Source organism: Hypanus sabinus, unplaced genomic scaffold (genome assembly GCF_030144855.1).
Source record: "Hypanus sabinus isolate sHypSab1 unplaced genomic scaffold, sHypSab1.hap1 scaffold_767, whole genome shotgun sequence".
Classification (NCBI taxonomy): Eukaryota; Metazoa; Chordata; class Chondrichthyes; order Myliobatiformes; family Dasyatidae; genus Hypanus; species Hypanus sabinus.
The window spans coordinates 22,588-35,497 of record NW_026781618.1 but is presented as its reverse complement, the minus strand read 5'-3'; the positions used below and the strand labels follow the sequence as shown (position 1 = coordinate 35,497).

The window sequence follows — 12,910 nt, the reverse complement described above, 5'->3', positions numbered from 1 at the left end:
GAAGGCAGTGGAGGCCAAGTCTCTGGATGCTTTCAAGAGAGAGTTACATAGAGCTCTTATAGATAGCGGGGTCAAGGGATGTGGGGAGAGGGCAGGAACGGGGTACTGATTGTGTATGATCAGCCATGATCACAGTGAATGGCAGCGCTGGCTAGAAGGGCCGAATGGCCTGCTCCTGCACCTACTGTCTGTCGTCTAATTAAATGTACCTGTTGAAACTTCTTTGAACCCAGGACGTACCCAGTACCCAGCCAGATCATCAAGGACACAGCACAAGGAGACTCCCAACGTCAGAAACAGTTATTCAACTGTGTGTGTTTGTTTGTTTTTTAATTAAACACTCTACAAAAAGTTCTAAAAGTGAGCTCAAATGCTACAAAACACGTCTGGAGTCAACTGGGACGGAAGCGGTTGGGTCAAATGAGCTGGCTGCAGCAGATGGAGAGGCGAGACGTCCATTCCTGCAGTCTCGCTGGCTGGGTACCGTCCATGAGACAAGGGGGGTCTATCATTATCTTACAGGCTGTGTGTCCGCAGGGCTCGAGTCCATTAGAAACCATGGACCTTGAGTTGCTCTTCCTTGACGATGCCAACCTGCAAGCAAATCAGAATGACCACGTTAGTAACGGCGTGCTGCCCTTAAGGCACTTGTTCAGCTTTGTTACATTTTCGCTTTAAATAATCCGGTTGTAATTATTTTACAGTTAAAGCTAAGGTTGCAGTTGCCGTAGGTAAACCCGTTGTCGGTGATGTTACGCGGCAGGCGATGACGTCACGCCCGGCTTCGCCGCGTCTTGTGGGTAAATACCGGTTTGGAGAAACGGGAAGGCGGTGGGGGGGGGGGGGGCTTGTGTGTGCAGGATCAGCGCGAGGAAAGTTCTATTTCTACCCACTAAGAAACATCATAGAAGCAACGCCATAAGTTCATAAGACAGTCGATATGTTGAAGTAAAGATGTTGACGCTGATTCTGTTAAACGTAATGACGGTTGATAAAGTTTATTCTCTTGTGCTATGGCAAGTGTTGGTGGATAGTTTGTGTTCAAGTGTATTTAAAGTTGTTGATGGCGTAGGCAGATTCTGACTGTACATTGTACTTTAATGTAATATAGTTTGTCGTAGCTTTGCTTTTACAAGTATTTATGACGTAAATCTGATGCCAAGAAGGAAACAAATAGCGCATGTACTTTGTATTGTTTTATCAACAGTTTTCACCATATGTTAATGTGGAAGAGTGAACAGTAAACGGTTAATCTTACTGCAATCCTTGCCTTCATTGACCACGGTTTAGCTCGGTGTTTAGTTCTGAGTTTCTACACCTGCACGAGAACACTTCAAACGGTGACAGCTGGTCGAGGTTCAAGGCTGTCGTGGCCGGCGGGGGGGACAAGCTCCCACTAGCTATCAGATGTTCCCAGTGACGTGCGTCTTAAACAGCCTCTGACAACCAAGTCCAGCTCCTGGTCTTCACGTGTGGCTCAGCTACTGAGCCCGAGGGAACTGTTTCTACCGGCTGGGGGAGGGGGCGAAGGCACCTCGAAACCAGTCACTTTCAACAGATGGGGCTCATCTAGGAGGACAAGCTCTGACCTCTGACCTCCACCGACTTGCGTCTGCACCCACTCATGGGGAAGGCTTCGGGACTGAACCCCGAGGGGAGAAAAATCCGGGGGCTGGGCAGCCCAAGGCTGACTGGTGACCCCTGCGAAGCTGCTGCTTCCCCAAACTGTTTCGGTCCCGGGCGTCCCTTCGGATCCGTCAGACGGGGGCTCGTCGGCCGCGGGGGACGGCTCACCTCGGAGAAGGACAGCTCTGATCTCAAGCCTCTGCTGTCAACACAGGTTCCAAGGACCTCAGGTTGTGATGGTGGCGGGGGGGGGGGGGGGGGGGAGGTGTGCAGAGAATGGGTCTTAAGACAATAGGGACAATTTGAAGGACTGGCAGGGAACTGCGCCGAGTTAGTGTTGGCGGCCTATGCGTTGTAGGGGCAATGGGCTCAAGGAGAATAAGACAGGATACTTGGTAGTGTGGAGGAGCAGAGGGATCTGGGGGTACATGTCCACACATCCCTGAAAGTTGCCTCACAGGTAGATAGGGTAGTTAAGAAAGCTGATGGGGTGTTAGCTTTCATAAGTTGAGGGATAGAGTTTAAGAGTCGCGGGGTAATGATGCAGCTCTATAAAACTCTGGTTAGGCCACACTTGGAGCACTGTGTCCAGTTCTGGTCGCCTCACTACAGGAAGGATGTGGAAGCATTGGAAAGGGTACAGAGGAGATTTACCAGGATGCTGCCTGGTTTAGAGAGTATGAATTATGATCAGAGATTAAGGGAGCTAGGGCTTTACTCTTTGGAGAGAAGGAGGATGAGAGGAGACATGATAGAGGTATACAAGATATTAAGAGGAATAGACAGAGTGGACAGCCAGCGCCTCTTCCCCAGGGCACCACTGCTCAGTACAGGAGGACATGGCTTTAAGGTAGGGGGGGGTGGGAAGTTCAAGGGGGATATTAGAGGAAGGTTTTTCACTCAGAGAGTGGTTGGTGCGTGGAATGCACTGCCTGAGTCAGTGGTGGAGGCAGATACACTAGTGAAGTTTAAGAGACTACTAGACAGGTATTTGGAGGGATTTAAGGTGGGTGGTTATATGGGAGGCATGGTTTGAGGGTCAGCACAACACTGTGGGCCGAAGGGCCTGTACTGTGCTGTACTGTTCGATGTTCTAATACGAGAAGATTTAAATTTTAGTACGGAATGAGTGAGTAGAAGGTCAAATCAAAACCAAATTCTAAAAAGTAGCTGCAAATTCAGACTGTGCCATCAACTGTGTGGGCTACTGATTTAGTCTTCTGCACTCTGGCTGAATGTCCTAGTTGGATGATGGTTCATTTGATTCTGTTACGGTTATTATTCTATAGAACTACTGAGTACGCCTACTGTCATAGGAAAGCAGCGTCCATCATCAGGGACCCCCACCACCCAGGACACACTCTCCTCTCACTGCTGCCATCAGGAAGGAGGTACAGAAGCCTCAGGTCCCACACCATCAAGTTCAGGAACAGTGATTACCCCTCAACCATCAGGAAGGAGGTACAGGAGCCTCAGGACTCACACCACCAGGTTCAGGAACAATGATTACCCCTCAACCATCAGGAAGAAGGTACAGGAGCCTCAGGTCTCACACCACCAGGTTCAGGAACAGTGATTACCCCTCAACCATCAGGAAGGAGGTACAGGAGCCTCAGGTCCCACACCACCAGGTTCAGGAACAGTTACTGCCCCTCAACCATCAGGAAGGAGGTACAGGAGCCTCAGGTCCCACACCACCAGGTTCAGGAACAGTTACTGCCCCTCGACCATCAGGAAGGAGGCACAGGTGCCCCAGGACCCACACCAGCAGGCTCAGGAACAGTTACTGCCCCTCGACCATCAGGAAGGAGGTACAGGTGCCCCAGGACCCACACCACCAGGTGCAGAAACAGTTTCTGCCCCACAAGCACCAGGCTCTTAAACAAGAGGATAACTGCACTCATCCATGGAGATGCTCGCACAGCAACGATCTCACTTTAAGGACTCTTTATCTCATGCTCTCATTATTTATTGCTCTGTATTTATATTTGCATTTTGCACAGTTTGTTATCTTTTGCACTCCAGTCGATCGTTCATCGATCCTGTTTACAGTGAGCATTCTGCAGATTTGCCAAGCGTGCCCGCAGGAAAATGAATCTCAGGGTCGTTACGTGATGGCGACAGGGTGTTTAGTTTGACTCCTTTACAGCTTGGGGGTGGTGGGGGGGGGGGGATCAGAGCTCAGTCCTCCATAAGGAGTCTCTGTACGTCCTCCCCGTGGAATGACTGGGCTTCCTCCGGGTGCTCTGGTTTCTATCCACACTCCGAAGACGTCAACTGACGACTGGAAATTGCCCCGTGATTAGGCTAGGGTTAAATCGGGGATTGCTGGGACTTGCTGGGCGGGGTTGCGGCTCGGGGGGGGGGTGGGGGGGGTTGGGGGTCGGAAGAGTTATCTCTGAAGCTCACAGGCGCGGTCAGAGCCGACCGTCGACGTCGTCTCCCAGCTGTCGAGATGTGCAAGATGTTGACCAGGTAGTGGAACCCCCCCCCCCCCCCCCCTCCACCAATCCAAAGCCTTCCCCGCCAGCCCCAAGTCAGCGGGAGGTTTGAGATCAGAGCTTTCCTCCTCCCAGATGAGCTGCCGACCGCGGCTGAAGAGCCCCCTCTACCCGGAGCGACTGGCTTTAAGGGGCCAGTGACCCACCTTTGCCCCTTCTCCTGTCAGTAGAAACTGTTCTGCCAGGCTGAGTAGCGAAACCACAGGTGAAGGTGTATGAGACGATGAGAGGCATCGATCGTGTGGATAGTCAGAGGCTTTTCCCCAGGGCTGAAATGGTTAGCACGAGAGGACACAGGTTTAAGGTGCCGGGGAGTAGGTACAGAGGAGATGTCAGGGGTAAGTTTTTTACTCAGAGAGTGGTCAGTGTGTGGAATGGGCTGCCAGCAACGGCGGTGGAGGAGGATATGATAGGGTCTTTTAAGAGACTCTTAGATAGATACATGGAGCTCAGAAAAATAGAGGGCCATGGGTAACCCGAGGTAAGTTCTTTTTTTAAATTAATTTTTTATGCATTTCTACAGTACGACAAAAAAAATCAACAAAATGAATACAGCGCAAAACAAATGTGTCTAATATATAGTTCATAACAATAAGGGAAAAGCACCCAAAATAAAACCATATAAAGTTAGTAACCTCCCCGCCCTCCCACTACAAAACTGCAGGCCAACCATACTCAACAATACTCAAGAGAAAAATTAATTGGAGCGTTCGGCCCCACAGAGCTGTAAATATATACAAAAATCTCTAATGCCTACTACCAAAACTATAATGTAAGTCCCATGAAAAAAACCATAAAGCTTAAATTTAAAAAAAAAAGCTGAAAGGAAGGGATTATGGTACAGAGAAAAGAATAAAACTTAATCGAAAGAGGAGTCATGAAAAGTATTCGAGAAAAGGTCCCCCAAGCCTTATGAAGCTTTACGTCCGAATTGAGAAGTGAATAACGAATCTTTTCAAGGTCTAAACAGGACATCGTATCACTGCGCCATTGAGCACGAGTGGGTGGGGCAGCAGCTCTCCACCTGAGAAGAACTAAGCCTCCAGCCAAAAGAGAGGCAAAAGACAGTGTTCAACATTCAGTCGGATTCAAATGCATGTCTGCCTCACCCAAGGTACCAGAAAAGGCAATCAGGGGGTTAGGTTCCAAGCAGCAATTAAGATTATGGGATAAAGATTAAAAAAACTTCTCTCCAGAATTTCTCTAGACGAGGACAAGCCCAGTACACATGAACCCTAGAGACATGCTCAGCACAGCTTTGTGGGCCGAAGGGACTGTATTGTGCTGTCGGTTTTCAGTGTTTCCGTGAGCTGGACTTGGTTCGCGATTCGCGATCGCTATCCGATTCGGGGAACTTTTAACAGGTAGTGGGAGCCGGTCCACTTAAGCTGCAACAACCTCGAGGAACCACCTCGGAGCTGAACAAAAACAAAGCGAGTCACCTCCACCAGGAATCCGCAGATGTTCTTGCGCTGGTCGCCTTGAACTTGGATCACCTGACCGTACTCCGGGTGCTCGATCACAGTGCCGTTGCAGGCAAATTGCTGGCGGGGGAAGAGAGAGAGAGAGAAGCCCGCGTTAAAATTGTACAAGGCATTGGTAAGGCCAAATTTGGAATATTGTGTGCAGTTCTGGTCACCGAATTATAGGAAAGATATCAATAAATTAGAGAGAGTGCAGAGACGATTTACAAGGCTGTTACCTGGGTTTCAGCACTTAAGTTACAGAGAAAGGTTGAACAAGTTAGGTCTCTATTCATTGGAGCGTAGAAGGTTGAGGGGGGATTTGATCGAGGTATTTAAAATTTTGAGAGGGATAGATAGAGTTGACGTGAATAGGCTGTTTCCATTGAGAGTAGGGGAGATTCAAACGAGAGGACATGATTTGAGAGTTAGGGGGCAGAAGTTTAAGGGAAACACGAGGGGGTATTTCTTTACTCAGAGAGCGATAGCTGTGTGGAATGAGCTTCCTGTAGAAGTAGTAGAGGCCAGTTCAGTTGTGTCATTTAAGGTAAAATTGGATAGGTATATGGACAGGAAAGGAGTGGAGGGTTATGGGCTGAGTGTGGGTAGGTGGGACTAGGTGAGATTAAGAGTTCGGCACGGGCTAGAAGGGCCGAGACGGCCTCTTTCCGTGCTGTGATTGTTATAGGGTTATATGGGTCGGTGGGACTAGGTGAGATTAAGAGTTCGGCACGGACTAGGAGGGCCGAGATGGCCTGTTTCCGTGCTGTGATTGTTATAAGGTTATATGGCTAGCGAATCGCAACGTCAACGTCCCCCCGCTCTCCCCACCCCCACCCCTGACCCGCTTCACTCCACATGGCCTCTGTGCTGGGGAGGGGTGAAAAGCAAGATTTCCCAGTGCTCAGTCATTGAGACATCCATCTGTTTTACTGCAATTTTTGGAATTACCAATGATTGATTCTAGTTATTTACCATCCTCAGCCTGCCGTGTGACAGCATTTGTTACGCTGAGGGCCAGAAGATCCATTTTATTTAAATGGAAAGATTCTGATCCCCCCCCCCACCCCCTACACTTTGACGGTTTTCTCAAACTATAGCTCGCTTAAACCTCGGAAAAAAAATTAGCAGTGGCACGGTTAATTCCTCGATTAAGTTTCAGGAAACTTGGGAGCCTTTTATTCAATATGTCCACACATATGACTTAAGTTGATTTTTTTTTTAATCCTTTTCCCTAATACTTAACCATTTATGGGAGGAGGAACGAAATCAAGGGCAGAATAATTATAATGAACAAATTATGGCAGCCCAGTTTTTTCCTCTGCTGTCAAGGTGAAGCCACGCTCAGGTTGAAGGAACAACACCTTATATACTGGCTGGGTAGCCTCCAACCTGATGGCATGAACATTGACTTCTCTAACTTCCATTCATGCCCCTCCTCCCCTTCTTACCCCATCCCTGACATATTTAGCTCTGTTTTTTTTTCCTCTCTCTCTCTGCCCATCACTCTGCCTGTTCTCTTATCTCCCTCTGATGCTCCCCTCCCACCTTCTTTCTCCTGAGGCCTCCCGTCCCATGATCCTTTCCCTTCTCCAGCTCTGTATCCCTTTCGCCAATCACCTTTCCAGCTCATAGCTTCACCCCACCCCCTCCGGTCTTCTCCCATCATTTCTGATTCCCCCTCCCCCTCCTACTTTCAAATCTCTTACTATCTCTTCTTTCAATTAGTCCTGTCGAAGGGTCTGTCAGAGTCACCTTGTGTACAGACACTCCTGTGCCCAGCGTCACTTTATGGACACACAATCAATCTGTGTGTGCAAGCTATCCCAGGTGCTTATTTATTGTGTTTTCATTATTATCGTTTTCTTTATCTTTTGCTTTTTTTAATCTGCATCAGATCAGGAGTAATAATTACTTTCTTCTCATAGAACATAGAGTAGTACAGCATAGTACAGGCCCTTCGGCCCACAATGTTGTGCCGACCCTCAAACCCTGCCTCCCATATCGCCCCTTTCACCTTAAATTCCTCCATATACCTGTCTAGTAATCTCTTAAACTTCACTAGTGTATCTGCCTCCACCACTGACTCAGGCAGTGCATTCCACGCACCAACCACACTCTGTGAAAAACCTTCCTCTAATATCCCCCTTGAACTTCCCCCCCACCTCACCTTAAAGCCATGTCCTCTTGTACTGAGCAGTGGTGCCCCAGGGAAGAGGCGCTGGCTGTCCACTCTGTCTATTCCTCTTAATATCTTGTACACATCTATCATGTCTCCTCTCATCCTCCTTCTCTCCAAAGAGTAAAGCCCCAGCTCCCTTAATCTCTGATCATAACCCACACTCTCTAAACCAGGCAGCATCCTGGTAAATCTCCTCTGTACCCTTTCCAATGCTTCCACGTCCTTCCTATATTCCTTTACACTTGCATGCTGGAAATGGCACTGAACCATCTTCGATCTGGAATTATTGACGGGGTGAATCCAACTGGCTGGCACGCTGACCCTGCGGGTGTCTCGTTCAACAGATCCCCAGATTTTTTTTAATGCCATTAAGCGAGGGGTTGGTGGAACCCCCCCCCCCCCCCCGGTTTAGGCGAGACAGTAACTGCCCTCCCTTTGCGATCGAGACTCTCACCTTTTTGAAGTGCCTGAGGAGTTTCCTTTTGTCATACTCGTCCGCGATGCCCTGGACCGTGGTGAGGGTCTTGCGACCGTTCCTCTGCTGAATCCTTATGTGTATGTGGCCCTCAGCCCCGGAAGGGAGGAGGTCGTCGCCCTTGAACGCATCAGCAAAGGGATCTGGAGGGGCGAAGGTGCTCCGTTACTGGCGGGAGGGCCTCGGAACGATCCCCAAAGCCAAACCAGACTCAGACACGCGCGCAGAGCGACACGGGCAGGCAGAGACAGAGACAGACACGTACGGTCACGGTGAGTGTGAGTATTGACGCTTGGGGAAGGCAAAAATTACGACGCTCTGGAGGTGTCTGATAACAACAGGGGAGAGAGAGGGAGGATGGACTGGGTACACATTCATACAGACACACACAGAGTCATGAGCCACAAGCCAAGCCCAGGAAAACAAGGCCAACATAGCTAGGGGTCTTCTGCAGCAAATGATCCCTCCCCTAACCCTCCATCCCTACCCTGACCCTCCAATCACTCCCTCCCTCGTCCCTCCCAATCCTTCCTACTCCCTCCCTCCCACCCCTCCATCCCCCCTCCTTCCCTACCGAGTCCCTCCACTCTCCCTCCACCCCTACCCATTCCCTCCTCTTCTACCCTTTCACCCCTCCCTCCTCCTGCTCTACCCCAACACTCCTCCCTCCCTTCTCTCCTACCCTTCAGCCCTCCCTCCCTCCTCCCTACCCCTAATCCTCCCCTCTCCCGCCTCCCTCCCTCTCTTCTACCCTACCCCGCCCTCCTCCCATCATCTCTATCCTTCCCCGCTCCCTCCCTCCTCTCCTAACCCGCCCCTGCTCCCTCCCCCACTCCACCCCTTCCCCGCCCCTCCACCCTTCCTCCTCCCCCTTCCCCGCCCCTCCACCCTTCCTCCTCCCCCTTCCCCGCCCCTCCACCCTTCCACGCCCCTCCACCCTTCCTCCTCCCCTTCCCCGCCCCTCCACCCTTCCTCCTCCCCTTCCCCGCCCCTCCACCCTTCCTCCTCCCCTTCCCCGTCCCTCCACCCTTCCTCCTCCCCTTCCCCGCCCTTCCACCCTTCCTCCTCCCCTTCCCCACCCCTCCACCCTTCCTCCTCCCTTCCTCCTCCCCTTCCCCGCCCCTCCTCCCTTCCTCCTCCCCTTCCCCGCCCTTCCACCCTTCCTCCTGCCATACCCCGCCCCTCCACCCTTCCTCCTCCCCTTCCCCGCCCCTCCACCCTTCCTCCTCCCCTTCCCCACCCCTCCACCCTTCCTCCTCCCTTCCTCCTCCCCTTCCCCGCCCCTCCACCCTTCCTCCTCCCCTTCCCCGCCCCTCCTCCCCTTCCCCGCCCCTCCACCCTTCCTCCTCCCCTTCCCCGCCCCTCCACCCTTCCTCCTCCCTTCCTCCGCCCCTCCACCCTTCCTCCTCCCTTCCTCCTCCCCTTCCCCGCCCCTCCTCCCTTCCTCCTCCCCTTCCCCGCCCCTCCACCCTTCCTCCTCCCCTTCCCCGCCCCTCCTCCCTTCCTCCTCCCCTTCCCCGCCCCTCCACCCTTCCTCCTCCCCTTCCCCGCCCCTCCTCCCTTCCTCCTCCCCTTCCCCGCCCCTCCTCCCTTCCTCCTCCCCTTCCCCGCCCCTCCTCCCTTCCTCCTCCCCTTCCCCGCCCCTCCTCCCTTCCTCCTCCCCTTCCCCGCCCCTCCTCCCTTCCTCCTCCCCTTCCCCGCCCCTCCTCCCTTCCTCCTCCCCTTCCCCGCCCCTCCTCCCTTCCTCCTCCCCTTCCCCGCCCCTCCTCCCTTCCTCCTCCCCTTCCCCGCCCCTCCTCCCTTCCTCCTCCCCTTCCCCGCCCCTCCTCCCTTCCTCCTCCCCTTCCCCGCCCCTCCACCCTTCCTCCTCCCCTTCCCCGCCCCTCCACCGCCCCTCCACCCTCCCTCCTCCCCTTCCCCGCCCCTCCTCCCTTCCTCCTCCCCTTCCCCGCCCCTCACCGAAGCTCTGCAGGTTCTGACAGTCGGACATACGCCGTACCGGGGGTGAGTCTGTCGGGACGAAGTCGGGAGTCTCTGCCACTCACTCCGGCGCCGGGCCGACTGCCGGCGAGGCCCACCGGCTGCCTGCGTCACAACGCGCTGACGTCAGCGGCCGTGTGACGCACTGAGGACCGCCCCCCCCCCCCGGGTCCTCCCAGCTTCCGAGATTCCCGGTACCGGGAGGACCAGATGGGGGTGGGGGAGGGCAAAGGGTAACAGGAGGGAGGGGTGGGGGTTGTCAGGGGACAGAGGGCAGCGGGAGGAACGGGTGGGGGTTGCCCGGGACAGGGGGCAGCGGGAGGGATGGGTGGGGGGGGGCAAAGGGTAACAGGAGGGAGGGGTGGGGGTTGTCAGGGGACAGGGGGCAGCGGGAAGAAGGTGTGGGGGTTGTCCGGGACAGGGGGCAGCGGGAGGGACGGGTGGGGGGGGCAAAGGGTAACAGGAGGAACGGGTGGGGGTTGCCCGGGACAGGGGGCAGCGGGAGGGATGGGTGGGGGGGGGGGCAAAGGGTAACAGGAGGGAGGGGTGGGGGTTGTCAGGGGACAGGGGGCAGCGGGAAGAAGGTGTGGGGGTTACCCGGGACAGGGGGCAGCGGGAAGAAGGTGTGGGGGTTGTCCGGGACAGGGGGCAGCGGGAGGGGAGGGACGGGTGGGGGGGGGTGTCCCAGTACAGTGGGCAGTGGGAGAGAGGGATGGGGGTGGTTCCCCCGGTACAGAGGGCAACGGGAGAAGGGATGGGGGATGTCCCGGTACAGGAGTGGTGGAGAGAAGCATCCCGGTACAGGGGGCACGGGAGGGGGTTGGCGATATCCCAGTATGGGGGGGGCAGTGAGAGGAGGGTGGGAGCTTAGCGGGAGGGTGGGTAAGGGGGAGGTGTTGTGGTTAAGGGGGACAGTGGGAGGGAGGGGGTGGGGTGTCCCAGTACAGGAGGGGGATGGACAATGGGACCTTCAAGTCAAGTCAAGTCACTTTTACTGCATAAAAACGAGGCAACGTTTTTCAGGACCATGGTGCTACATGAAACAATGCAAAAACCAGACTGAACGACTTAAAAAACAACACAGAGAAAAACTAAACTGGACTACAGACCTACCCAGGACTGCATAAAATGCACAAAACAGTGCAGGCATTACAATAAATAATAAACAGGACAATAGGGCAGTAAGGTGTCAGTTCGTGCTCTGGGTATTGAGGAGTCTGATAGCTTGGGGGAAGAAACTGTTACATAGTCTGGTCACGAGAGCCCGAATGCTTCAGTGCCTTTTCCCAGACGGCAGGAGGGAGAAGAGTTTGTATGAGGGGTGCGTGGGGTCCTTCATAATGCTGTTTCCTTTGCGGATGCAGCATGTGGTGTAAATGTCCGTGATGGCGGGAAGAGAGACCCCGATGATCTTCTCAGCTGACCTCACTATCTGCTGCAGGGTCTTGCGATCCGAGACGGTGCAATTTCTGAACCGGGCAGTGATGCAGCTGCTCAGGATGCTCTCAATACAACCCCTGTAGAATGTGATGAGAGTGGGGGGGTGGGAGTTGGACTTCCCTCAGTCTTCACAGAAAGTAGAGACGCTGCTGGGCTTTCTTTGCTATGGAGCTGGTGTTGAGGGACCAGGTGAGATTCTCCACCAGGTGAACACCAAGAAATTTGGTGCTCTTTACGATCTCTACCGAGGAGCCGTCAATGTTCAGCGGGGAGTGGTCGCTCCGTGCCCTCCTGAAGTCAACAACCATCTCTTTTGTTTCGTTCACATTCAGAGACAGTTTGTTGGCTCTGCACCAGTCCGTTAGCCGCTGCACCTCCTCTCTGTAAGCTGACTCGTCGTCCTTGCTGATGTCCCTGATGACCACACCTGCGTCCAGCTGCAGCTCCTATCAGACCGAGTTAGGGAATCGGAGCAGGAGCTGGATGAACTACGGATCATTCGGGAGGCAGAAGCAGAGATAGATAAGAGTTATCGGGAAGTAGTCACACCAAAAAGACAGGAGGTAGGCAAATGGGTGACAGTCAAGAGAGGCAGGGGGAGCAGACAGAGAGAGCAGAGCACCCCTGTGGCCGTTCCCATCAACAATAAGTATACCGTTTTGGATACTGTTGGTGGGGATGACCTACCAGGAACAAGCTGCAGTGGTCCTGTCTCTGGCACTGAGGTTGGACCCTCGACTAGGAAGGGGAGGAGGGAAGAGAAGAGACCGGTAGTGATAGGGGATTCTATAGTCAGGGGGGCGGGTAGGAGATTTTGTGGGGAAGATCGGGAGTCTCGGATGGTATGTTGCTTCCCTGGTGCCGGGGTCCGAGACATCTCAGGTCGGGTGCAGGTTATTCTCGAGAGGGAGGGCAAGAATCCAGGTGTTGTGGTCCACGTAGGGACCAATGACGTGGGTAGGATGAATCAGGGGGTCCTGCGTAGGGAGTTCAGGGAGTTAGGTGTGAAGCTGAAGAGCAGGACCTCCGGGGTAACAATCTCAGGATTGCTACCTGTGCCACGTGTGAGTGAGGCAAGGAACAGAAAGATTATACAGATTAATACGTGGCTGAGAGGATGGTGCAGGATGGAGGGCTTCAGGTTTGTAGATAATTGGGCTTTGTTCCAGGGAAGGTGGGATCTGTTCCAAAGGGACGGTTTACACCTGAACTGGAGCGGTACTAACATTCTTGCAGGGAAGTT

The 12,910-nt window shown here is 53.6% G+C and overlaps 1 protein-coding gene across 1 annotated transcript; it reads right to left on the bottom strand.

Moving 5' to 3' along the window:
* Positions 1 to 300: 300 nt before the first annotated feature.
* On the bottom strand, positions 301 to 10,362 carry LOC132390101 (eukaryotic translation initiation factor 1b-like). Its single transcript, XM_059962696.1, has 4 exons — positions 10,207 to 10,362; positions 8,227 to 8,390; positions 5,570 to 5,671; positions 301 to 594 (listed from the first exon to the last, which is right to left on the bottom strand). Exons 1-4 carry the CDS (start codon positions 10,235 to 10,237, stop codon positions 550 to 552), a joined length of 342 nt encoding a protein of 113 aa, XP_059818679.1. The 5' UTR covers positions 10,238 to 10,362; the 3' UTR covers positions 301 to 549.
* Between the last annotated feature and the right edge of the window lie 2,548 nt (positions 10,363 to 12,910).

What these genes read in the sequence shown, in the direction of transcription:
- LOC132390101 (XM_059962696.1), bottom strand. Translation starts at nt 10,237, where the DNA reads ATGTCCGACTGTCAGAACCTGCAGAGCTTCG. An exon ending in TCCTCAGGCACTTCAAAAAG is followed by an intron (nt 5,672 to 8,226) that starts GTGAGAGTCTCG and finishes TTCCCCCGCCAG; the next exon opens with CAATTTGCCTGCAACGGCAC. An exon ending in TCTGCGGATTCCTGGTGGAG is followed by an intron (nt 595 to 5,569) that starts GTGACTCGCTTT and finishes ATTTGCTTGCAG; the next exon opens with GTTGGCATCGTCAAGGAAGA.